The 26292-nt window shown below is 45.0% G+C and overlaps 1 protein-coding gene across 4 annotated transcripts in view; it reads left to right on the top strand.

Moving 5' to 3' along the window:
- The first annotated feature begins 6088 nt into the window (after positions 1-6088).
- The window catches only part of CHIC1 (cysteine rich hydrophobic domain 1), a 43266-nt gene continuing 23062 nt past the window's right edge, over positions 6089-26292 (top strand). For 3 of the 4 annotated variants that reach the window (XM_069108484.1, XM_069108485.1, XM_069108487.1), the window contains exon 1: positions 6163-6560. In XM_069108484.1, coding sequence (XP_068964585.1) covers positions 6292-6560 — 269 coding nt within the window. In that variant the 5' untranslated portion in view covers positions 6163-6291. Of the gene's footprint in view, positions 6561-26292 lie in introns of all 4 variants that reach the window. The other variant, XM_069108488.1, reaches the window with a different exon arrangement.

Raw genomic sequence — 26292 nt, 5'->3', positions numbered from 1 at the left:
CCACAGGCTCCCCACCCTTGGACTAAGCAGTTAATGCCTACTATGTGCCTGGCACTGTGCTACAGGCTTTTTGCAATTGTTATCTTATTTGATTCTCTCAACAACTCTGTGAGGCAGGTGATAATTTTTAGTCACCATTTTACAGTACTACCAGATTCCTTGAATAATTCATACGATAGATTATTGAGGAGTTGAATTTTGTGGTTTTCATCCCTAATAATTTAAAGGTGCTGATTTACAATGAAGAGCATACATTTGCCCATGGAGTTTTCATGACAAAGATATTTGAATGGTTGGCCATTCCCTTCTCCAGTGTGTCCCCATTTTACAGATGAGAAACTGAAGCAAATAGGGGTTAAGTGACTTGCCCAGGGTCATACAAGTAAGTGTCTAGTCAAATACAAATACTAGTCATACACTAGTAAGTGTCTGAGGTCAAATTTGAAGTCAGGTCTTTCTGACTCCAGGTCTGGCACTCCATTCTCTGCAGTGCCACCTAGCTGCTCCTTAGAGTTGGAGGACCTGGGTTCAAATCCCCGTTCTGTCACCCTCTATTCCACCTTGGACAAATCACATAACCATTGTGGGCCTCAGTTGTCCCATCTGTAAGTTGAGGGGGTTGGCCTAGATGGCATCTAAGGCCCCTTCCAGATCCAAGTCTATGATCCTATGACCTTCTGTAAGTTCTTTCCCCTTTCTTGGATTCATTTTTCTCACTTGTAAGTAGTATAATGGAACAAGCTTTAGATTTGGAGTCAGAGGACCTCAGTTTGAATCCTGACTCTGCCACCTACATGATATATTAGAAAAGTCACTTCCCCTTTCTGGGCCTCTACTTTCTCACCCTCAATGAGAAAGTTGGATTTGATGACCCCTAAGATCCCATCAGCTTTGACCTGATGGCCCTGTGGTCCTAAGTCAGGTATTTGGGGAGGGAGTTCAGCATGCTCCCAAAGTCTTAGAGAGGCAGTAGTCTCCAGAACCAGCCTCCTCCCTTTAATTCTGGGCATCACCTTTTAACAGGTACACTGCCAAGCTAAAGGGCTTCTGGAGGAAGGCAAGAAACATAGTGAGAACATTACTAAGCTAAGACCAGTAGAAGGAATAGGAGACAGTTCCAAGGTGGGGATCCTGGTAACTCTTTTCAAATATTCAAGGGGCTATATTTGAGAGAGGGAATAGACTTCTCTTGTGTGGGCCCAGAGAGCAGAACTAGAAAGTTATTGGATATTGCTGAAGCGTGATGTAAGGAAAGGGTAAGAATGTATGAAGAATGTAAGAAGAAGAAGGTATCTATGGCATTGGTAGAAATCAGAGGTCCTATTAAATAGAGCTTTTCAGATATAAAAGCTGTTCAAATTATATCTTTCTGCCTTGGCTTCACTCTACAAACATTTGTTTCTTTTTAAGCTAAACAAGTTAGCTAGTTGTACACAAGGTGTACAAAGCTTTCCGGTATCTTTCATGGGAGGATGCTATGTTGGGACATTGTGAATGAGATGTGGCCAGTCTATGGGGGCCACCTAGTCTTCTCTTGGTCTAAGTTTCATTTCATCTGGTTTTGATCTAGGAGAGACAAGTACCAAAGATGTCAATCCTTGATGCCCCTTCTCATGGGAGGACAATAGGGGTGTCTGCATGAAAGGGGATGCCTCCCCAGGCCTTTCTCTTTGCTCCTGAAGAATCTCCTAGAGTCAATTCAGTGGTCAGAGAGACTATTCTGGAGGCTTCCTTCCGTCCATCTCTATTTTTTCCAATTCTATGTATTGGAATTTTTTTTTTGAAAGGATGGCCCTTTGACTGAATCAGAACTTCCCAGAACAAATCCCCTCTAGGTCCTCAAGGGTGGCCCTTTAATGGAATTCAATATTCATAGAACAAATTCCGTATAGGTCCTCAAGTGCAGCTCTTTGACTGAAGCAAAACTTCACAGAACATATCCCCTCCAGGTCCTCAAGGGTGGCCATTTGAATCTAAACTCTACAGAACAAGTCCCCTTCCGGTCCTCAAGGGCGGCCCTGTGATGGAATTCAAACTTCACAGAACATATCCCCTCCAGGTCCTTAAGTGCAGCCCTCTGAATCCAAACTTCACAGAACAAATCCTCTCTAGGTCCTCATGAGCACACCAGGTGGGAGAAAGTCCATATCTTCTACTTCCTGTGAAGACAGCCTTAGCCACTCCTGGCCCTTTGAAAGATCATGCAGATCACTGACTAGACTTTACTTCGGAGCCCTAAATTGCCTCTTATGTCACCTGGAGAACGTCTCTTGTCTTACTGGTTCTACATCTCATCCACCCAACAGGCAGACAATGGCCAGCCCCTGCTTAGCGGAGCCTGGTGGGGAAGTGGTTAGGACCCCTTTCCCCCCGCTGGTTGTTTGTGTGGGCATATTTGTCATTGTTTGTTTATGTCCTCCACAGGGATTGTTTGGATACCAGGGTGTTTTACTTTGTTGGGAAAAATGAGGTAACAGTTGGCTAATACCAGGTGTTCCCATGGTTCACAAAAGCTAGTTACCTTTGGAACCAAACAAGCAGTTTTAGCACAATGTATATGCATGGAGACAGATGAGCACATTGCACACAGGGCTCTCCAGCTTCTATACGTGTCTGGTAATCCTCACTCCCTTTTCTCAAGCAATGTAGGGTTCACAAAACCCCAGGAGCATCCCTGGGCTGCTGGGGTGGCAGTGGGGCTCTTGCCATTCCTAATTTACAGAGAGAAATGGGATGCTTTGATCCCATGTAACTCACATGGGGTCAAGGAACTAGGAGGAGGCAGAATTCAAATCCTGAGGCCATATGGGACACTGGAAAAGAGCATAGGATCTGGGAGTTGGAGGGTTCAAATGCCCCCTCTGTTGCTATGTGTGTGATCTTGGGTCAATCACTTAACTGTTACGAGCCCCAGTTTCTCTGCTGTTAAAATGAGGGTGTCAGATGAATTATCTTCAAAGGTTCTTTTCAGTTTGAAATCTATGGGCTCATGGCTATAAGCCCAGCACTGTCTACACTATACTATCCTGTGTCTGCATATGTAATTTCATTTGATTCTTATCACCCCACAAGGGGGCTAGCATAGACATCATTGCCCCCATTTCACAGAGGAGGAAACTGAGAGGGAGTGACTTCTATAATTACCCAGCTGGCAAGTGTCAGGACTGGGATTAAAACCCCAGTTTTCTGAATCTCAGGATTTAGAGGTATCAAGTTCAATCCCTTCATTTTACAGAGGCCCAGAGGGGGAAGGGACTTGTCCAGAGTCACACAGCTCCTGTTCTCTAGGTCTGGGAGGATTTTCCGGGTCTCTCCTGCAAACTTAGAAGAGTCATGGTGCAGGATCTGGCCCCAGCCCCAAGCAAGGAATCTGAAGCAAGAGGGGGAGGTGACCAGCAGAGACAGGATGAGTAAATGTGAGTGTGGCAAGGCAGGAGCTGCCAGATCTGGCTTCTCTTTCCAATCTGCAATCCCAACCTTGGCTCCACACCATTCTTCAGGATGTCCACATAGCCTATGTCCCCAGGATACCCCATTATCACCAAGAAGCTGGGCCTAGGGACTGAATGGCTGCTCCAGTCATTCCGGGCAACTGATAATCAATCAACCAATCGATTGACAAGCATTTTTTAATTGTTGACTCTCTGCCAGTCCCTATGCTAGGCCCTAGGGATGCAAGGCCAAAGAAAAAAACACTCCCTGCCCTCAAAAAGCCCATATTCTAATGGGGGAGATAGCAAGGACATGTATAAATATACATACAGCGTAACTGTAAGGAGAATAAAGACAAATGAATACCAAGTAGGTAGTTGGGAAGGGAGGGCATTAACAAGGACATTCTGGGAATTTATGAGTGCCAGCCACTGTGGTGACACTAGAAAAGGGTCTTAGTTCAAAAACAGGCAGTGTGGCCTAAGGGAAAGAACACTAGCTTTGGAGTCAGGCTGGTTTGGAATCCCAGTTTTGCTCCACACTAAGCCAGGTGACCTTGGGGGAAACGTGAGGGAAAACTCAGTTTCCCTCTCTGTAAAATGACGAGGTTTTGAGTAGATGATTTCTAAGGGCTTTGTATTGTTGACAACCCATATAATCTGAGTTCTCTCCCATCTTGAACCTATAGATAAGATAGATAGATGGATGGATTAAAGATAGTTATAGATAGATGGCTAGATAGATGATAGACACAGATATAGACACATGACTAGGTAGATGAATAGATACATAACCACATACACACATATGTAGATTAGATGATCTCTAAGAGGTGTCTTATCTCTGAATTCTCTGACATTTATATGTTGCCTGAGATATGTGCTTTCCCCATAACAACCCTGTGTGGAAGGTGGTCTACATAAATCCCTTTTACAGGTGATGTAATTGAAACCGAGAGAAGGAAATGACTTATTCAGTGTCACACAGTGAAGGTTACATCTGGGTCACAAACCCAGGACCTTTGACTTCAAGTATTACATTACTTGGTTTCCCAGTTTCCATCAGACTTCCTATACCCAGACCTTGGGTTCCAAGCAAATCCTGAAGGGAAAATGCCAAACATTTGAACAGATGGGAGTTGCATGGAGCCACCAACCAGAGAGCAGCATGGTGTTGGGCCAACATTAGATTTGAATCAGACCACCTGGGTTTAAGACCTCTTTAACAAGCTACTAGCTGTGTGACCTTGGATAAGTCTCTTGACCTAATCTCTAAATTTCTTCCATTGTAAAATAAGGTTAGACTAGATGGTCTCTACAATCTTAGTATTCTATGACCCACTGATAGCCAGCTTCTGATTAGAAGAAAGGACAAATTCCCTGAAGGGGTACCACATTTGACTTTGTGCTATTTGAATTTGAATTATATGAAACATGGAAACTTGTTCCAGTCCAGTAGGAATTGGAATGATGTGACTATATCAGTGGATTCATTATTTGCATTAACTGAGGCCTAGCTGAATTTGGTTTTTGTGTTTCTATTCCTAGTACCTAAGCAATGGTTTGTTGGAGAGGCAGCACAGAACTGGCTCTGGAGTTTAAGGCCCTGGGTTCAAATCCCATCCATGTCACTACTAATATGAGTCTGGGATGTTACCAAAATTGTCTGGGTCTGTTTCCTCATCTGTAAAATTAGAGGGCTGATCTGGAACCTCAATATTCTCTGAGGTCCCTTCTAACCCTAAACCTACCTACATTCATGGCTCAAATCCCAGCTTTGTCACTTACTCCCCTGTGGAACTTTAGCTAAGTTATACCCCAAGCTTATTTCTTCCTCTGTCAAAGGAAAGCATTGGCCTGGATAATCTTGAATGGCAAGATGGTAGCAAGGTCAGGGCTTCTGTCATCTGGGGCTCAGTCCTGTCTCTCAGAGTTGCTACTTGTGGGACTATGCTGAAAGTCGCTTGAGATCTTTTGGCCTGTTTCCTCATCTGCACAGTGAATCCTCTGGACCTGCTTTCTTCATCTGCAAAGTGAGGGTTTTGACCTAAGGTTTCTGAGGTCTGTTCTATCTCTAGATAGAGCCAGGATCCTCTGCTCTGGGTTTCAAGTTCTGCCCCTGCCACCTTTGTGGGCTTGGGCAAGTTTGCTCCCTTTTTGGAGCTTGTGTTTCCCCACCTGGAAAATGAGAGTGGTAGGGGTGGTATTAGATTAGATACCATCTCAAAAGTCCCTCCCGGGTGTTGAACTATCATCCTATGAGCTGAATGGAATTTTAAATCCTTTCTCTTCTCTGGGCCTCAATTTCCCCATCTGTAAAATGGGAGTGTTTGGGGGTGGTGTTGGATTAGATGCCATCTGAAATGGAACCCCAAATCCCATCCTGTCTTTGTGTCTCGGTTCCCCCTGCTGTCAATTGAGGGGGTGGGGGCGGGTCCCCTCTTCAAGCCGGGGGGAGGGTTCTGGTGTGAACCACCTCCCCGGGAACAGGCTCGGGCAGGTTCCAGGCACTAGCACGAACCACTAACGGGCATCTCTGTTTTGCCCCCTCCCTCTGCAGCCCCTCCCCCGGGCCGCGCAGGCCTCGGCGCCCCCGCCCCTCGGCGCCCCCCCTCCCCGGCCCCCCACGTGCTGCCCCCGCCCCCCTCCGCCGGAGCGCGCAGGCGCGCTTTCGCCGGCCCTTTGGCCGGGCCCCAAGGCCGCGTCCCTTCAGTCCGAGCTCCTGGTCCCGGCGCGGACACGCCGCGCTCGTGGCTGTCGCTCGGCCCCTCGGCCGCGCTCTCTGTCTCCGTCCGTTTTTCTCTCTCTGTCCCCCTCCAGAGCGGCTGCGGCGGCGGCGACGCGAGGCGCGGGTCACGTGATGAGCATCCTGCTGCCCAACATGGCGGAGTTCGACACCATCTCCGAGCTGGAGGAGGAGGACGACGACGACGCGGCCGCCGTGTCCTCGGGCCTGGACGACGACTTCGACGACGACTTCGACGACGACGAGGACGAGGGGAACGAGGACGGCGACGATGTGGAGCTGCAGCAGCCTCTGCCGCCGCCGGGCCGGGTGGGGAGCGAGGAGCACCTGCGGCGGCTGGCGCCGGACCCGGTGACCGTGCGCGGCACGGGCCACATCACGGTGTAAGCCGGGGGTGCGGGCGGGGGGGTGCTGCAGTCCGTGCGAGAGGACCAAGGGGGGGCTAGAGCGAGGAGCTGCCCCCCTGAGAGGGGCCCCCGTCATTGGAGAGGGGGGGCTGCAATCCCTGAAACAGGACCAAGGGAAGGATGACGCTGAGAGGGCTGGGGTGTGTGGGGGGGTCCAAAAGAAGGGGCTACTTCCTCAGAAAGAGAGGCAAGTTGGTGGTTGGGGGGGGGAGTGAAGCTGAGAGGAGAGCCAGTTTGAGGATGGACTGACAGGATGGGGGGGAGGGAGAACTGCAGTCTCTGAAAGAGAACGAAGAGGAGGCTGCGCTGAGAGAACTGAGGGAGTGATGAAGTAGACCAAGGGGGTCCAGAAGAAGGAGAATAAGATTGGGGAGGGGATTTGAGAGGACTGAGGTGGGTCAAGGTGAAGGAGCTGAAAAGCCTGAGGACAGTCAAGTTGAGGGGGCATTTCAAAGAGGATTAGGGGCTTCGTCCTCTGAAAGGGAGCCAAGTTGGGGGAGTGCTGATGGTTAGAAGGTTAGATAATAGTTAGAATGCTGCTCAGAAGATTAATGATGGTTAGAAAAAGGGACCACTTTCTTTGAAATCGGGGGTGGTACTGACAACTAAAGGAATCAAGGTGTGGGGGTGACAAAGATCGGAGAGTCTAAAAGAGAGGCTTCCTTCCTTTGAAAGGAGACAAGTTTGGAAGGCAGAGCTGAGAGAACTGAGGGGAAACAACTGAGGGGGGCAGAAAAGAATCAATGAGTACATTAAGAGGGCCGGGGTGTAAAAAGCGGGCAGATTCCTCTGAGGATAAGAGCTAGGAGAATTGAAGGGAGGAGGGGGGGGGAAATTTGCATCTCTGAAAGGAAGCCAAGGTTTGGGGTAAAACTGAGAGAAACCAAGGTGGTGGTTGGGGGGGGGGGAAGGGGGGGAATTGAGGGCCTCAAGGGGGGGGGGGGAATCTAAAGGCTGAAGGAATCTTAAAAAAGGAGCTGCTTCCACTGAAAGGAAGCTAAGTTGAGGGGAGGAGCTGAGAAAGTAGGGGAGCTAGGTTAACAAAAGGAGGAGGGAATGAAGTTGGGGGGCTAAGGACTGAGTGGGACTAAAAAAAAAGGAGCTGCTTCCTCTGAATGGGAGCCAAGTTGGGGAAAGGATGAGGGAATTGAGGAGACTCAAGATGGGGAGAGCTAAGGATTGAGGGAGTCTAAGAAAAGCGGGGTGCTTCCTCAGAAGGAGAGCCAGATTGCAGAGGTTGAGCTCATAATTGAGGGGAGCCAAGTTGACAAGGTCTGAGGCTTCTAAAAAAGGGGGCTGCTTCCACTGAAAGGGAGCCAGGTTAGGGGGATGGAGCTCAGAGGAGTGTGGGGGGCTAAATCAGGGGTCTGAGAGAACCTTGGGGAGCCAGGGTTGTGGGGAGACTGTGAGAACTGTGGGGAATCAAATTGAAAAAGGGGTCTAAGGACTGAGAAGGTTCTTTTGAAAGGAAAGAAAAATTGGGGAGGGGAGCCAAATTTTGGTGTGTTGAGTTGTGGGGAGCCAAGTTAGGGAAGGTTAGAAAGAGGGGTTCTCAGAAGGACCACCTTCCTCTGAAAGAAGCCAATCAGGGTAGAGCTGAACTGAGGGAGGGGGCGGTCTGCAACAAGGGGCTGCTTCCCCTGAAAAGGAGCCAGGATGGGGGGGTGGAGAAAACTGAGGGGAGCCAAGGTGGGGTGGGGCTGAGGGACCAGGGAATTGAGTGGAGTCTAAAAAAAGGGGCTGCTTCTTCTGAAACGGAGCCAAGTTCCAAGGGTGGAGTTCAGAGAATTTCGGGGAGGAGAGGGCTGAGAACTGGAGGGGGGGCAGTGCAGAGGGGGCTGCTTCCTTTGAAAGGGAGCCAGACTGGAGGGCCAGGCCTGAGACAATTGAGGGGAGCCAGGAAGGTGGGGGGGCACTGAGAGTACTGAAGGGAGCCAAGTTTAGAGGGGGCTCAGAGGAAAGCAGTCCCTGAAAGAGGACCAAGTTTGGGGAGGGCAGCTGAAAAGTGCAGGGGGAGGGAGTACAAGAGGCTGCAATCCCAGAAAGAGCCCAGCTGAGAAAACCAAGGGCAGCCCCCTTTGGCACAGTTAGACTGGAGGGCACTAGCTGAAACAAGTGGTAGGGAGGGGGGGAGGGAGGACTAGGAAAGCAGGGGAAATGGAGTCGGAGACAGTGTAGATGAGGCAAGAGATGCTTGAACCCAACCAAGTCCTCTGACTCCTGGAGTCAGTGCTTTGCCCATGAATCCAAGCACACTGTTCCTTCCTTGTGGTTGCCAATTTCATGTGAGGCAGGACGTCTCTGAACTGCAGAATGGACCTGGGAGACATCTCCTGCTGGGATTGCAGATGGTAGTTGAAATCAGTTACGTGAACCCTTCTAAACCCCAACATGAGAGAATTTGATATATAATTTATGTCTCTATGAAGAGTCATATGAAGAAAATGACCCTCTCCCTGCCTCGGTCTTTTCTCAGGATGACATGCCTTTACAATAGAGGTCAGCTGCATATGTTTTCTAAGTGCTGGCTTCAGCTTAAGAGGGATCTAGGCCCCAAGAGCACATGTCACTTTGGGTCAATGAGGAAAGTACCCCTCTGGGAGTAAGGGGCATTTATCGAAACTTAGAGGAGGTAGTTTTTCCTTCTGTAAAACTCTGAGTCATCCCAGGAAAATTAAAACAGCCAGCCATCCAAAGTTTAAAAAAAGATCCTCACAGCTCAGGGGCTACAAAGGAGTTTTTCTAAGGGGCATGAGAACTTCTGAAGGCTATTTATTCACTGTTATGTGTCTGGACTGTAAATACTTGGAACTTTACATACTGGATCATGTTTTCATCGTGTTTTCACTATCTTTTACTACATTTTCAGGAACAGACCAACTTTTCTGTCAAGTTATGTCTCTACTTTCTGTGATACCCTCAGAGCTGTTGACTCTTCAATGAGTTTATATACTTACCCTTTCCCCATTAGCAGGGCTTATGATTGGACTTGTCCTGTACTTTGTTCTCTTTCAATGAAAGATACAAGAACAAAGCTTGTAGAATTGAGTGGGGATAGCGGAGATAGCATATTGGTTTATTCTTGGGACAGCTTTTTGATGAACTTGAATTCCAAATGTTGGGGTCCAGGAATGTTGCATAGCAATGAGCCACAGCAAGCCAGCAAATGTAGCCAGTGAGCTTATTGGGCCATGTTCTTTTCATTACTTTTTACCACCAGTGAGAGAACTTATTCTGGAAACGAATTATGGTTCTGTTTCCTTTTGAATCTACAAATTGCCTTCATGCAGACTAATGCAGAGATCACCATATGATGAAAGAATCATAGGCTCTTGGATCTAGAGCTGGAAGAGCCTTGAGAGATGAGGAAACTGAGGCTCAGGGGGAACGTGAGGTGACTTGTCCATGATCCTGGAAGTAGTTAGTGGAAGAGTGGGCATTGACAGCTAGCCGCCCTGGCTCCACTTTGCCCTGCTGACATTGTCAAAGGCTGCTCATGGCAGCCATGACTCTGTTTACCAGCACTTCTGCTAAGTTCAGATAGTGGAGAAGGAACAAGGAGGCAGAGTGTGTTTACTGGACCTTGTCTTCTTGTCTTGGTTCCACACATGGATAAACAATCAGCCTTTCTATTTTCTCTGTCATTAAAAGGGAATATATATATATATACAAATATACAATTCTTTTTTGCTTGGAATCTTCTTCAGTGACAGGTGCAAGGTTCCTTCTATAATACTAAAGGGGGGCAGGGGAGGTGATGAGATGCATTGCAGGATGGAAGCCAAGGTCTGAAACCCAGGAGCCTGATGTTAGGTTGCTGGGCAGTCTGGAAAGTTATTTAGTATCCTTGTGTACCATGTCTCAGCTGTGCCGGATCTTGGATTGAAAATTTTGATCAGCACATTAAATTGTCAGAATCAAGTTTCACTAGTTGTGAGGAATGGGATAACCTTACCATGAGCCTTCCTCACCCTGATAGTCTTAGGAAATATTTAATCTTGTGTTGATGTCTTCAAAATAAACTCTGTATGTGTGTGTGTGTGTGTGTGTGTGTGTGTGTGTGTAAGTATGTGTGATAGTGTGTGTGTGTGCACGTGTGCAGGCCATTCAAACAGATTTCTTTTTTATTCCCAAGATTTGTGTCTTTTCCATTGTCTGTACTTTTTTTATGCAGAAAAGGACTTTGTTTCTTTTCACAGTTTTAAGTTTGAATTTAAATTCCCAAGTAGGACCTTTTTTACAAAGCTCTGTTGACACGGTAAGAAAAGTTATCTTTTTGAAAATTTGATGACAAGTAAAATGCTCAAGAGATAAGGAGTGTTACTCAACCCCTAAGCACCATCTCACCTTTCTCTGTCCCCCAGGCCTTGAATAGCACTTTGTTAGCACCCCTCTTATGTTCTTATCATATTCTGTTTTGTGTAATATTTGTGTATGGCATATTGCCTTACTGGGTTATGTACTCTAAGTTCGATATCATTTATTGTATCTCCCCCAGCACCTAGCATAGTGCTGTGCATATAATATAGGAAGTAGAGAATACAGTATTATAGACTTGAATTAAAAATCGAGACTCTACCAACCACCTCTGTGACCCTGGGCAAGTTACTTCAGTTCCCTGGGCCTCAGGTAGCCAGCCAGTCTCTAAAATGAGGGAGTCAGATGAGGTCACTGTGAGGCCCAAAGAACTCCCTGTGTCTCCCCTTCCCTGACATGTGAGGAAAGGGTTGGTCAGCTTTGTGCTCCGAAGCCTGATGCTCCATTTTGGTTTTCCTCTTTTTTAGAAGGATTTGGAAAACAATCCAAAGATTGGGTAAGAAGAAAAACAGAAACATTTAGCAGCACAATTATCTTTGAATTAAAAAGCCAGTGACCAAATGAGATTGTCTCTCCATTTTGGTATTCAGATTCCTGAGCAGGGATGTTTTCAGAGTAGAGGAGCAGAAAAGGCTGCCAAAGATGAGAGGATTTTGAGTCTTACTGGCAGTAGAAAGCCTTGATTTTTTTTTGTGCTGTTTCCATATGGTAGTTGCACTAGAAGCATTTTGCTTCCTTTATGCCTGCTGCAGTTTCTGATACCATAGACCTTAATTGGGATTTTGCTAATTGTGATCATTCACATAAAGGTTGTTATTATTGCTAATAACAACTCATTATAGCATTTTGAGGTTTAGAAAAGTCTTGTCAAAGACTCCTAGCTGCCTTGTGAGCTGTGTGGTATAAAGAGAATCCCACATCTCAGAGTTGAAAAGGACCCCAGAACCCCTGGGATATGACCTGCCCTCTGCAACTATTCATAGGGCAGGGCACAGTGGAAATAACCAGAGGCTTTAGGTCCAAACCCAGCCACTGATGAGGGAGGGTTACCTCTCTGGTCTTGATTAAGTAATTTAACTTTCTGAGCCTTGAGTTTCCTCCTCTGCCAATTGAGAGGGTACTTGCTACCTCAGGGGTCCCTGCCAGCTTGAGATGGGTGATTGATCCCCTAAGGCAGCCTTTGCTTAAGAATCTCCAATGAGAAGGAGACCCATTGCCTCCTAAGCTTCCCCTTAAATCAAACCTTCAGATACTTGGGGGTAGATCTCGTGTTCTCCGTTTATCTTCTCTCCTGCCTCAACACCCCAGGTTACAGCCTGATCTTGAGGCCTTTTACCACCCTAGTTGCCCTCCCTCAGACACCTCAGCTTACCATTGTCATGTCTCTTTGGTACACGGAGCTGTATGCCATCTTCCAGGTATGGTTTGGCCAGTGGGCGCCCCTGGATGGCCTGGAAGATTTCTTTTGCTGTCTTGGCTGCCATATTACATTGTGGACTCATTGGAGTTTGTGGGCCACTGAAGACCCTAGATTGTTTTCATATGAATTCGGGTAGGAAGGAATTGTTCTCTTTTAATTCTCCCTCTCTCTAGTAGCAGCTGTGCATGGTAAAATCCTTCATTTTACATTAAAATACCTAGGTAATATTACTTGGGCCATGTAGCTGAAGGCATCAAGGGTAAGAGATGGGAAGTGCCTTGCCCAGGACCACACGGTAAAGACCTGCCTGGCCAGGACCTGCCCTATGACCCCTGGGTTCAGAGTGCAGCTGCAATCAACTTCTGTGGACTTTCTATAAAGAAAGGATTTCCTAAGCAAATGAACGCAGGGTTAAAAAATATTTTTGGGGAATGTAGTGTTATTAAGAAGAAGCTTTTACTAGTTTTGACTGACTTTGCCTCCACATAGTTCCAAATGGTTAGGCTTTCACTGTAATTATGATACAGCTAGATATCCTTAAAAAGAAAAAGAAAGTTGAAGTTTCCAGGAATTGTTAGAGACCCGTTAATCCTCATCAATTAAGAGTAAATAGTTATTGATTATCTTCTGTGTGTAAGTGCAGATCAGCCTCAAACCAAGGTGCTGGTGACTCTCTGGTAGCTTTATTCTGCCTCTCCCATGCATTGGATAAAACCTATGAGCAAACTCAGCTTAAGTTTTTGTGGAACACTTGCTGTGTGTCAAGGACTGTGCTTGGTATAAAGCAGACAACTTAGAAATGCTGAAGTCTTTCTCGACCTTCCTAACTCCATGAAATCTGCCTCCCCTAAATCTAGTCATTTACTAACATTTATTGAGCGTTGCACCATCACCTCGCACTCAACCTGTTGCAGGCCAAATTCTTCATCTTTCTTTCCCCGTGCCGGCTCCCCTCCCGGAGGAGCCGGTTTTGGTCATGGTGGCATCATTCTCCTAGATTCCCAGGCCACAGACCTAGGAGTCATTTTGGACTCTTGCATTTTACCTCTCCTTCAGTTCCTATTCGAATTTGCCTCCCAAGTCCATAATCCATTTGAGCTGACTCTAGTTCAGTACCCACCCTTTATGCCTTGTTAGAAGGTCTATCAGGTTAGCACCTTTCTCTCCATACTCACTTCCATCACAGTCCAGCTCCCTGGTACCTCTTGTGTTTCCCCTAATGCTCTTGTTATCTTCTCTGCCTCTAGCTTCTTCCCTCATTAATCTGTTCACAGTAAGGCTGGCAGAATTAAAAAAAATAACCCCTTCCTCATGTTTAAGAACCTATTTGGGTTTCCCTCTTAACTTGGGGGGAACAGTTATGAGCCCTGTACCCAGCTTTCAAGGCCCTCCATAATATTGGTCCCACCCCACCATCCGCCCTTATTTCTGGCTACTCCTCAGCACTTATCTTCTTCCATTCAGGCCCATCTTACTGTCTTCTACACATACCATGCCCTTTTCTGCCTCTCTGCTTTTTGCTCATGCTGTTCCTCCTGCCTAGAGTGCCCGTCCTCCTCTCTGCCTATCCATATCCACTTCAAGGCCCAGCTCAAGTCCTACCTCCTCATGAAGCCTTATCTGCCTACTTTGGAGTCAGAAGACCTGGGTTCGAATTGTGGCTCTGCTACTTACTCCCTGTGTGGCCTTGGGTAAGTTATTTAGCCTCTCTGGGCCCCGGTTTCCTCCTCTTTAAAATGAGAGTGTTAGGCTAGATGACCTCTTTCCAGCTCTAAATCTGATGACCATATAACTAGATAGTAGCTATTCCATACTGTCCATAGTAGAGCTCAGCAGGGTGTCTGAGCGCCCCATCTAGTCAGTTAACACCACCAACACAGTGGCCCCCATGCTTGTTCACTCATTGTTTTATGGTGGTACTTTTGACTTGCAGCCAGTTTGGGGGTTTGTGGAAAGCACATGACCTCAGTGGGCCCTTCTGGGGCTAGTGGCCAATGGACTGGATGATAGATTCCAAGAAAAAGTCTAAACTATAGTCCTTCTCAGAGAAGAGACAGTCTAGATTAAGGGTTCTTAAGCTCTGGGATCTGTGAAATTAAAAAAAAAATAAGCATTCATATATATATATATATATATTTATTTATTTTGGCAACTATATTTCAATAAAATTGACTTCCTTCAAAATCCTCTGTATTTTATGTGATGCATTTAAAAACCGTGGTTCTGAGAAGGGGTTTGTTCATAGGCTTTTTCAGACTGCCTAGCGGGTCCAAAACACAAAGAAGGTTAAGAACCTCTGCTGTGTAGTCAAATGCAAACTCATGAAACAATCCTCAAACAGTATAAGATAACATATAATTAAATGCTGAATTGTTTGGTGCAGACTGGAAGTGTAGTTTAGAGAAAGGGGGTCTTAGTGGGCCTTGAAGGCTGTGACAGCAGCCTTCATGGAAGGGGGACCACTTGGGCTGGGCCTTGAAGCCCTGGTAAGGACTTGAGTAGACCAAGGGGTAGGGGGAGGCTAGAGGGTAATTCTCTGGTGAAGAGTCGTTTCCCCAAGTGGTTGTGGGTATATTAAGGACACCCTGTGAGAACACAAGTATCTATAAGCTTCCTCCCAGTCCTGATTCTTGTGATCTACTTGAGCTCCGTAGCATTGCTGAACTCCAATTACATTCATAGTCAGCACTGTCTAGTGCTGCTATGAATAGGTCCCCTACAGGCCCTCTCACAGTGCTGAGCACATAGTTGGCACTCAGTTAATGCTTTTTGGCTGCTTGAGTCACTGTGCCAAGTTCTTGTATCAGAAGCAGTTTTTGCACAGGAAATAACAGTATCAGCACCTCCAGGAATGGAGCTAAGGCTGTACTTGAAGCAATCTTATTAAGCTGGCAGTCGTGTGTGAGAGAATCTGTGCTTGTGATTTTCTCTACAAAATGGGACCTCAGCTCTTTGGAAGGGACACGATCAAGTGCTTGGTAAGCTTCAGGGGAAGAGTCCTTATCAAGCAGGGAGGTCGGGAAGGCTTCCTGGAAGAGGTAGCAATTGAGTAGGCTTTGGAGGCTGGGTTGGAATTTAGCAGAGGAAAATAGAGAGGGACTTGGGTTCCATGAACAGAGTCCCAGAAATGGGAGGCGGGAAGCCCCAGGATATGTTTGTAGGGGCAGAGAGGAGGGTGTGGATAGAGCTGGTTTAGAGTGGGGGGGGAGGTGGGCAGGCACCTTGTTATGGAAACTCAGAATGCCAGGCAGGAGACATTGAACTCTGGGCAACAGTGGGCAGGCAGCCACTGAGGATTTGAGAGCCCAGCAGAGATGGGCCATTGGGTTCTGTTTCATATTTGAGCCCTTGGTGAATGTCTATGTGTTGTATTTATTTCCCCACAGACTGTGATGTAAGCTCCTTAAGGGTGGGCACCCTTTCTTTTTAATCTTTGTACCTTTCTGAGAGCCTGGCACAGTGCCTCCTTGCACATAGTAGGTGCTTAATAAAGGTTTATTGAATCAAAATGCTCTTAAGTTGCTTTTTTTGCATCTCTAATTTCTTCATCTTTAAAAAAAATGGATGTTACCTCAAATATATGTTATGTGTTCTTTGAATAGAAAGAGCATATAACATAGCACGTCTGCGAGGAATATAGCATAACATAACATGATGATGATTATGCTCTAACATAGCATCTTCCCCAAAGGCTCCTTGAATTGAGGCGGGGGGGGGGTGGTCCTCGCTCTCAGACATTGTCAACCCAGTGTGAACAGTGGTAGCTTCTGTGCTGAAAAGGCCCAGAGCCTATGGCTGGCAGAGGGAGTATGTTCTGTCCTGAGAAAAGTCTAGTGAAACAGCTCCCAGACAGAGTTCTTGTCAGTTTTGAGAGAACTCTTACCAAAGTCCTGTGAGGTAGGTGGTGCTCAGATTTGGAAGAGGGAAGTAAGTAAAAGAGAAGATGAAACCCTGGGCTGCCCCCCCCCCCCATTAACCAAAAGTCACATCTGATCAGGGCCTTTTTCCGCATCACCAAATAAATTGTATAGAGTGGAGCCCTTATGGAACTATCAAGTACTTGAATTCCATGCTCTCAATCACGAAGTTTTAATTGGGGGGAGGGCAAATAAAAACCCGTCCAAAGTCTCCATGTTTGACATTGGAGGTGTTATTTGTGAGACCTTGTCATTAGAAAACTGACCCAAAGCATGCTGGTCATGTAAAGCGGTATCAAACAAAGACATAACAGTTCATAAGGATGGATGTAGAACGAGTCTATTTGTGGCCATGCCACATCTGGGCTATTGTGTCTAGCTCGAGGTGCCGTCTATTAGGAAGGACATTAAAAAACTGCAGCCATGTTGGGGGGAAGGAAAGGGTACTGTATTGATGAGTGCCCAAGAGTTAGTGCCATTCAGGGATCATTTGGAGGAACTGGGGACATTTAACCTGAAGAAGAAAAAATGGGGGTTATGTTTGTTTCAAGAATTTGAAGGGCCCTCTCTTGGAAGTGGGGTTCACCTTGTTCCCAGTTCCTTCAGATGATTTCTGAACGGCACTATCTCCAGGCCACTCACCAATCCTTTATCCTTTCCCTTCCCGCCCCCTCCCCAGCTTTTTAATGTCCTAGAGATCAGAACAGTTGAAGGAGAAGGGAAAAGTTTCTAGCAACTCCAGCTGTCCGAAAGTGGAGTGGGCTGCCTGGGAAGGTAGTGAGTTCCCCATTATTGGCCAGTGCTCAAACAGGGACTGGGTGTTCATTTATCACAGATTCTTAATGAGAAGTAGGTTGGACTTCTAAGGGGCCCATTTGACGCTATGAATCTGTGTATGGAATAAAAAGAAAGTTCTTTTAATTTGGTTGCTTTTCTTCCTGCTTTGTAGACATTTAGCCCTATATTTTAAGTGATGTTTATTTGCAAATCATCTTTTGGCATTACTTTGTACTTTCATAGATTTGTGCCATTAATGGTCTATACTCTTTTTTTAATGACTATTTTTTAATGTATAAAAGTCAATCTCTCTCTTTTTTTTGTTTTGTTTTTCAGAGGGGGAAGGTAGGGCAGTTGGGGTTAAGTGACTTGCCCAAGGTCACACAGCTAGTTTTTGTGTTAAGTGTCTGAGTCCGGATTTGAACTCAGGTCCTCCTGACTCCAGGGCCGGTGCTCTATTCATTGCACCACCTAGCCACCCCTGGTCTATACTCATTTACAGTGAATTGGAATCAGTTCTTGGAGAATGCATAAATAGGAACATGAAAATTTAATTAAGTGAGGTCATCAAATAGAGAATAAAGAATGATAAATGAATTTGCCTAAATTATGCATTTCTGCACAGATTCAAGTACTTGATGCTTGTGGTGGAGGGACCACTGACTTGGGGACAATATCTGATAAGGCATGTTTCTACAAGGTGGATATTTTGCAAGGTTCCTGAGAATTGAGGAATATTGTATCTGTAGGGCCCTTCCATCTACAGTGGGGTGAAACGCTTGTCTTTATTTCCGTGGGGAAGAGGAAATAGCTGTACAGAATAGAACCAGAGTTAGCAGCACTCCCTTCACCATACCGTTGGAACATTAGTATAGACTGGCTTGGCCACACAGGGCTTCAGCAGAATTTCTCCAGCTGGGTTTGGCCCAGTAGACATCCTTCATGAGCAAACAGGAATTGGTGATGTTTCATCTATTCCAGATTTTTAAAAAATAACTTGGTCTTAGATGTTTTCAAAATGGGTGGATGAGAGAGAACCACACCTTTAATTTCTTTATTCCATGTACATTTTCTTTTTTCTCTTTTTGCTTTTTGGAGGGCAGTTGGGGTTAAGTGACTTGCCCAAGGCCACAAGGCTAGTTTTTGTGTTAAGTGTCTGAGCTAGATTTGAACTCAGGTCCTCCTGACTCCAGGGCCGGTGCTCTACTCACTGCGCCACCTAGCTGCCCCCGTATTTTCTTTCTATTATATGAGAGCCTCTTGACATAGTAAGTAAATTACTAAGTAAAACATAGTAATAAACCAATAGCATTGGTACCCCTGGTGCTCTCTTGGGATCTCTAGTGATTTGGAATCATAGGAGAGGCTGTGCTGCCACTTTGTGGTGCTGAGGAAGTTTTCCATAGGGCCCGTTAGGAGGTCCATCCATCTGGGGCTGCTTGTTGAACCTGGCAAAGTGCTACTTAAGCTTTGGTCCCTAAAGCTCATTATGTTTAATATTGTTTTGGTAGCTAATAGTCTCTAATGAGGACCATCAACATAAATGTCATGGCCCTGGTTGTTTCAGTAATCATTGCTGGATAGTGATCATAATTTTAATCTCTTGAGGATTAGTTTGCCATTTTTGGAATCATAGAACTGTAATATCTGACAAAGAGTTGACATGGTTCTCTGGGCAGTATATCCTTTGGCGAGTTTCTTCTGGTCCTCTAAAGTCCAACACCGATGGGGCCTTTTCCGGGGAAGGCTTTCCTGATTACAATGGCCCATAATGACTTTGCCCTTTGCACCTTACTTAACCCTTTGTTTTATAATTCTCAGTTGCACTTATTATGTAATATGTATTATAGCTCTTTGAGTTTGTGACCTTTCCCATAAGAACAAAAATCTGGGAGGTCAGAGTCTTAACCTAACCCCCCTCCTATTTCTTCCTTAAAGCAGCTCAGGTCTGACTATGCTATTCCTTTGCTCAGGAAATTTCAGGGATTTCCTCTTGCTTCCAGGATCAAACATAGACTCCTCTCTCTAGCATTTAAAGCCCCTCATAGTCTGGCTATAGGCTGCCTTTACAGCCTTAGAACACATCATTCTCCCTCACCTACCTGAGGGTCCATCCAAATCAGCTTTGCTCACTGTTCTCCACACATTGCTTCTGTACTTTTGGACTGGTCTGCTCCTCTGTCTAAAATGCTCTGTGTCCTCCCCTCCTCCTCTTAGAATAGAGAATCCTTCTCTATCGGCTCAGATGCCACCACCATTTCTGAGCTCCGCAAATGACCTTATCCAGATTTTATTTAATCGTAATTGTTAATGTTACTTCCTCATAAATGCATGCTCCTTAAGGACAGGGACTGCTTTCTTGCTTGTCTGCTTGCCACATGGCGACTTACTGAATGCTAGATGGAATATTTGTTGAATGTATGAACTGGTGTGAAAATGACAGTAACTGGCCCCTGTTTGGTGTGTGCTGTGTTAGATGCTGTGAGGATGCAGATAAAGTCTGAAAGTGGTCCCTGCTTTCAGGGAGGCTGTAGGGTGCACACACGCAAACACTGTACATTTAGTACAGCTTTATATAATTAACAGTGAAATCATGGGACTCTGGCCACAAGTAGAGAGCATTCTGAGAGAGGAGAGCTTGGGGAGGCCCAAAGATGTGAGGGTGATAACCTTTGTGCAAAAGTACCATGAGCCCTCCCTGTTCAAGGAACAGTGCAGAAGTAAGGGGAGTAGAGTGGGAGAAGCATGTTGGGGAGTAGTAAAAAGCACACTGAGAAAGGTAGGCTCCCCATATTATGGGAAGGCCACCAAAGCCAGGCAAAGGAGTTTAGACTTGGTATAGTACGTTAGAGAACTCAGCACCTTCAGAGGCAGCCCCATTCTGCTTTTGGATGGCTCTAAATGTTTTCTTCTCTCCCTGGGAAATCTGCCTTGGCCATTTTCCCCTGTTCCTTCCTGAGGCCAAACAAAATAAACCTCTTCAATGTTATAGCCTTTCAAGTACTTGCAGGCTGTGATCCTCCAAGTGTTCTGTAGGTTTCCACCAGTATTGGGGCTGTATGACTTTGAGGCATCTCCCCATTGCAGTTGCCTTCCTTTGGTCAATCTCCAGTTTACCATTGTCTCAGAACTGAACACAGTATTCCATCTGATGGTCTGATGGAGGCAGAGAGCATGTGGAGTTTTAGGTGATGACAGAAAGTTTGAAGCCAGAGACTGGAGTTTAAATGAAAAGACAGGACTAGCATGAGGGATTTGGCAGTCATAGTTGATGCCATTGTGACAATGGTGTGTGTCCTAGGTGGACACTGTGGTGCCCATCCACGCCTTCCCAGTTCCCCTGATTTCTGCAGAAAATAGAGAAGCAGGCTGTTACTTCACTAATTACCATTCTAGGAAGTGTCATATAGACTCCTTGGCCTACTGGGGCTCAGAAGACCATTAGCTGCAAAAAATCAAAATCTCTCTTGGTAACAGGTAGCAGCACCACCCTATAGCTAGCAGCCAAGTGGCTACGTCAGAGGATAGCAGGTTTGACTTGGTGTTCCCAGTGGCTACACTGTTCACCAGAGAGTTCCCTCCCACTGGCCTAAGCCTTCCATCCCTGGGTTCTGTATACGTGTAAGAGTCTGAGCTGGGCCATGCTCAAAACTGCTCATTCTCTACGTTTGGGGTTTCCCTTTCTTATGTTGAGTTGATCTCATTCACAGGACTTAGATAATGGACTTTTTAATAGCTAGATAACTGATCTGATGGGATACTTTTGAGAAAGATCAGAGAAGGGACTGTAGCTTCACAACTCCTGGAGGGTGACGGGCTGAGGCCTGCCCCTCTCTACTCTTCCATATGTGCCTTACTCCCTTTAATCTGTTTTCACCTCTCCCTGGCTCCCCAAGGTTAGTCCTGGCTCTTCATTTATTCCATCCTGCTTGGGCTGCTGCCTTTCCCCATCAGAAATCTTTTCTGTCCCTGCCACGTGGCAGTAAAGGCCTCCCAGGACTAACCAGGGTGTTGACCTCTCTACTCTCAGCCAAATGGAAGGAACTTGGATGGAATGGCTGAGGGATGGGCTTGCTCCATGATCCTGTGAAAACAGATGAGCATTCTGACACAGTTTTGAGAGTGCCAAAGACTGAGCTTTGGATAATACTCACAATTGGGTCTGGGAGGAGATAAAAAAAAAAGAAAAAGAAATCCAAACCAAAAAAAAAGAAGGCACCAAAGGAGGGGTCTGATCATAGAAGCTAGTTTTAAGGAGGAGGTTGTCACTGTGCTGCCATAGGTAGAAAAGGTCCTTGAATTTGTCCATAAAATGGTCCTCACTGGTGGTGTACTCAGAAGTTTTAGTAAAGTGCTGGCCATTTGGGAAGGCAGCAGATAAAGGCTACTTTCTGTGCTTATTTGAAAGCAGGAAGAAAGTGAAACTCATGCAGAGAAGAGAATAAGTGTGTGAAGCAATCTTGAAGAGTTAAGGGCTGGGAGAGTAACTGGATCTTTGGAGGTCTAGAGAAGCCTCTGTAAATTCAACTCTAGGACTGTATTTTAGACATTATCTATCACTAGTGGGAGATCAAAATAAGCAACTTCAAAAAATCATTTTGCAAAATAAATCTAGTGTGATGATTTAAAGTGTGTCCATAATACATTAAGGCTTAAAATATCACCAAGCATTTGGTTGGTATCGATTATGTGCCAAGCACTGTGCTAGGTTCTCCTGGAGGATGTAACGTTTATAAAGAAGTAGATAGAAGAGGAAGGGAGAAAGCCTGGCCCGGCCTGGTATAGACAATGCCTACAAATGTGGGTTGATACCTTTTCTGCAATTAGAGATTATAAACCTTGGAGATTATCATCTCTTAGACAGTTGGTGAGAGATCTGAGAAGTTGTGACTTGCTTAGGGTCTCCCAGCCAGTTGGAGTCAGGACTGGAACTCAGGTTTTCCTGGCTTGACAGTTGGCCCTCTATCTTGTCTACAGCATCCCTCTCCTATACAGCATACAATATATGCCCCCCCCCCCCAAAGTACACTGATTTGGAAAGGGGCACGAGTGACTGGGGGAATTGGGAAAGGCCTCTTGAAGTGAGGAGAGAGAGCATTCCAGTTCTGTACAGGGAGCTACAAGCAGACCAGTTTGACTGGAATATAGCGAATGGGGGAAGTAATGTGTTATCAGCCTGGAAAGACAGGCTGGCGCCAGATTGTGACAGGCTTGAAATGCCCAAATATCACCCTAGAAAAGGAATGCAAACGGCGTTATTTGGTATTATGTTCATGGCAAACCGTTTTAACCAAAAATGTACAGGGTTTATAAATAGAGCACAATGTATCTTATCAGAAGGACTTGTCTATATATTATTTAGAAAGATGAGCAAAACCCCATTTCCATTGAGAGTTGGTGTTTAGCCAGTGCAGAGCACTCACTAACCATTCAAATGATGCTGCTTTTCATTCTTTAGCTGTAAATTTGCCTCCAGAGAGAAGATGCTTGTTAATCAAAGTACAGGCAGGGCTGGGTTTTGTAGCATACTGAATTCTTGGAAATTGTCTTAAAGCAATCGGAGCCCATGAAGATAAAGTTTTTTAGTCCCGTGTTCTTTCTCAGTAAAATGAGGACGAAGGACTAAATACTCCCCAAGGTTCCTTCTTAGCTCGGAATTGTATGAACCCATTTTACTAAAACTCTTACCTTTGGTTAGTTTTTAGTATTTAGGAAGAATTTGAAATACATCAGTGATTAAAATATGTAGGGTCAACCTTCTTAGAATGGAGCCCAGGGCTATCTCTGAGGTTGAGTCACATAAAAAGCTTCTTTGTGGGAAAGTAGATTAAATGAAGCCTTCTTGATTAATGCTTTAAAATGTTTCTATCATAACAGACGGAATGATTACCTTTATTCTGTTACATATTTATGTTCCAGATTCTCAGATGAGTATGTCATTGTAAATTGTAAATTCAATACTATAATAACTGTGTGTTTGCCACAAAGCAAACCCCAGGCCTTGGATTTTTTTTTTTTTGGTATTAGGTTTGTTACTCTGTGTGAATATTTATAGATAGCATTAAGAGCTGTGTATTGGTAATGGAAAGAACACCAGAGACCCGGGTTTGAACCCTGCCCCTGGTGAGATGTTCCACTGTGGACAAGTTACTTAGCTCCGGGAGCCTACTTTCTGTTTCTCTGAAATGGAGAGAATACTTGGCCTACCCACCTTGCAGGGTTATTGTGATGAAAGTGCTTTGTAAACCTCAAAATACCATGGTGATGTGAGCTTATAACACTGGACAGCCTTTTTCTGTTACACATAAAAAGTAGGTTCTAGGATTGTAGGTGAATTTTATATTATTTTTTGTTCTGATTTTTAAATGCAGCTTTTGTTCAGATTTGAAATACAGCTTCAACTTTTGTCTGTCACCCACACAACATTTTCACAGAACTCACGGTTTTATATTTTAAAATTGTTTCTTAGTGAATCAAAATTGCTCATTGAACTTAATTAGACTGTAGCAACCAATGATTGCCAGTTGTATTTGGCTCTGAGGCTCACTTGAGCTCTGCCATGCTATGCTTGGACTCCACTTGCCCCTTAGGATTGGTAGTTTCTCCATTGGGGGCATTTTTTTGATGGAAACATTCCTTAGACTTATTACTGATTATACCTGTATTTTCCAAGAAGTTCAAATGTGAATCCAACAAATGACTCTTCGGTGACATGTTACTTTCCAGAATTTTAGCCTTGAAAAGCTTGTTGACAGTTTCTTGGTTATTTCCTGTCTTGTAGTTTCTCCAAAAATTCTTTGGTCCCTTTTAAACATGATTTTTCATATAACTCCTTCAGCTATTCAAAATGTCCAATTTCTGTCACTTTCCTCATTTGAGGAAACACAAACTACCCCTTCTTTGATTGGGGTCAGTCCATTGCCTTGACACCATTTTTCATGAAATGTAAAGTGACATGATGGTTACAAAGTTTGGGTGACCTGACACACATTGGACTTGCTACATGTCTCTTTTTTTGGATTCATCTCTTTCTTTGGAGGCTGATAATACTTCTGCTTCTGCTGCTCCATCTACAAGGAAAGTGGTAACATTGGGTTGGCCCCCATGGTCTTTCTCAAAGAACAATCCCTCTCAGATCCCCACCAAGCCTATGTCCCATGGTTCATGCTTCTAGGACGATTTTCCTTTGTGGACTGCATTTTGGCCACTCTAACAGGGGAGTTCCTTCTTTTACTAGAGAAGCCCATAGTTTGGACATGTCAAGGTGACAAATGAGGTCATGTGGGTTGACTTGAGTGATTAAATGAGTATCTGGGGAAGCGAAGGCTATTTGGACTTCTCAGTTTAGCAGACATCTGTTAAGCCCCTACTACATTCAGAGCCTGTGGTACAATACCAAGAAGCCAGCCCATGTCCCCAAGAAGCAGAAACTGGAGGGTAAGGCACAGATATACATTACTAATAATAATACAAAAGGATCATAGCTAGCACTTACATTGTGCTTTTAAGGTTTGCAAAGTGCTTTACGAACATCTCATTTGATCCTCACAACCACCCTTTGAGGTAGGTTATATTTGAGGCAGGCTATTGTTATCCCCATTTTATGGATGAGGAAACAGAGGCAGGCAGAGGTAAAGTGACTTGCCCAAGGTCACACAGCTAGTGTCTGAGGTGGGATTTGAACTAAAGTCTTCCCAACTTCAGGTCCAGCCCTCCACTTATGCCACCTAAAACAGTACATAAACACATAAGGGAGGTAGGTACAAACAAGGTTCTATATGAGGGTCAGAGATGTGGGTGGGGAGAACATCATTACTGCCTGAGGACTGAGGGAATTGGGAGAAGTTTCTTGAAGGAGGTGGTATTTGAACCGGACTTTAAAGGATGGGAAAAGGTTCAAGAGGCAGAGAGGCAAGAAGGTTTTATTGTTTGAAGTGTAATCTGATTTTTTTTCCTCCTTAGAAATAATAGTATAATAGGAGGTTAGGTTCCCCACTCCTGTTCTAGACCATAACAATGACTTGATGCCCATTTAAAAATAGAATTGACCTTGGGGCGTCCAGGTAGCACAGCAAGTAAGAGCACCGGCCCCAGTGTCGGGATGACCTGGAGATTGAATCCCGGGCTCAGACACTTAGCACCCACCCAGAAACACCTGGCTGTGTAACCTTGAGCAAGTTACTTAACCCCAATTGCTTAGGGGCAGCCAGGTGGCTCAGTGAGTAAGAGTACCTGCTCCAGTGTCGGGATGACCTGGAGATTGAATCCCGGGCTCAGACACTTAGCACCACACCCAGAAATAATTGGCTGTGTAACCTTGAACAAGTTACTTAACCCTGATTGCTTTAAAAAAAATAGAATTGACCACAAATACCATATTTAACCTACTATAAATGAGAGACTCTATGCTATATAAAGCATATGATTTCCTAGATTAATTAAATGGAGGCAATACTGTTGTCATTCATCCAAAAAGTATTTTTTGTTACCCTTTTTTAATTTAGTATTTTTTCCTATTACATGTAAAAATAATTTTTAACATTCATTTTCATCATTGAATGCCTCATGTATCCATAAGGCCCTGTGAGAAGTGCTGTGTTGGTCACAGGAATTAGAAACGTATGTCTCCCATACTCGAATTTTCAATCTAGTACAACTTGTTATTGGTTGTAATCCAGCAATCTGTGCTGTCGAATTTAGCCCAGTTTGGTAGAATATAATCATTTTCCATACAGAGGTCTCAACTTCTTTGTGATTCTGGACTTTTCATTACTGTAGAAGTTCAGAAGATGAAGGTGTAGCCTTGGGGCCAGGGAATTCACAAGGGTTTCTTCAGGAATATTTGGTAGGTTTCAGGAGGAGATCGGGTGGCATGCTTGCCTTCAAAATTGAGTAGGTAGTCTGGTAAAAGGCCTTTCAGTATTTGGGGCAGAAACTGGATGGGTTGGTCCTTACCCCCCCCCCCAGACCCCAAGAATACCTGACTGCCACTGAGGAAACTGAACATGTTGAAGGAAAAGCATTTTCTTCTGACATTGAGAGGTTGCTGGATGCACATCAGCATTTCTGTAACTTACTTAGAAAAAGCAGACTTCAGTTAGAATCTGACTTTGTTCCTTGTTGCCATGCTCATGCACTTAATTGGGATTAACATTCCACGGTTTGAGCTCATATGGTATAATTTTTAAAACTTCCCAGATTAACTTTTGAACTCTGCATTATCTCAGCTAATTTGCAAAATCGTAGCCAATGGATTTATGCAGAAAAATCGAAGCCT

This window comes from Petaurus breviceps, unplaced genomic scaffold (genome assembly GCF_028583685.1).
Source record: "Petaurus breviceps papuanus isolate PSGF00001 unplaced genomic scaffold, PetGlider_PUasm1.0 90386, whole genome shotgun sequence".
NCBI lineage: Eukaryota > Metazoa > Chordata > Mammalia > Diprotodontia > Petauridae > Petaurus > Petaurus breviceps.
The sequence above is the reverse complement of the archived record's forward strand: the minus strand, read 5'-3'. Positions and strand labels throughout refer to the sequence as shown.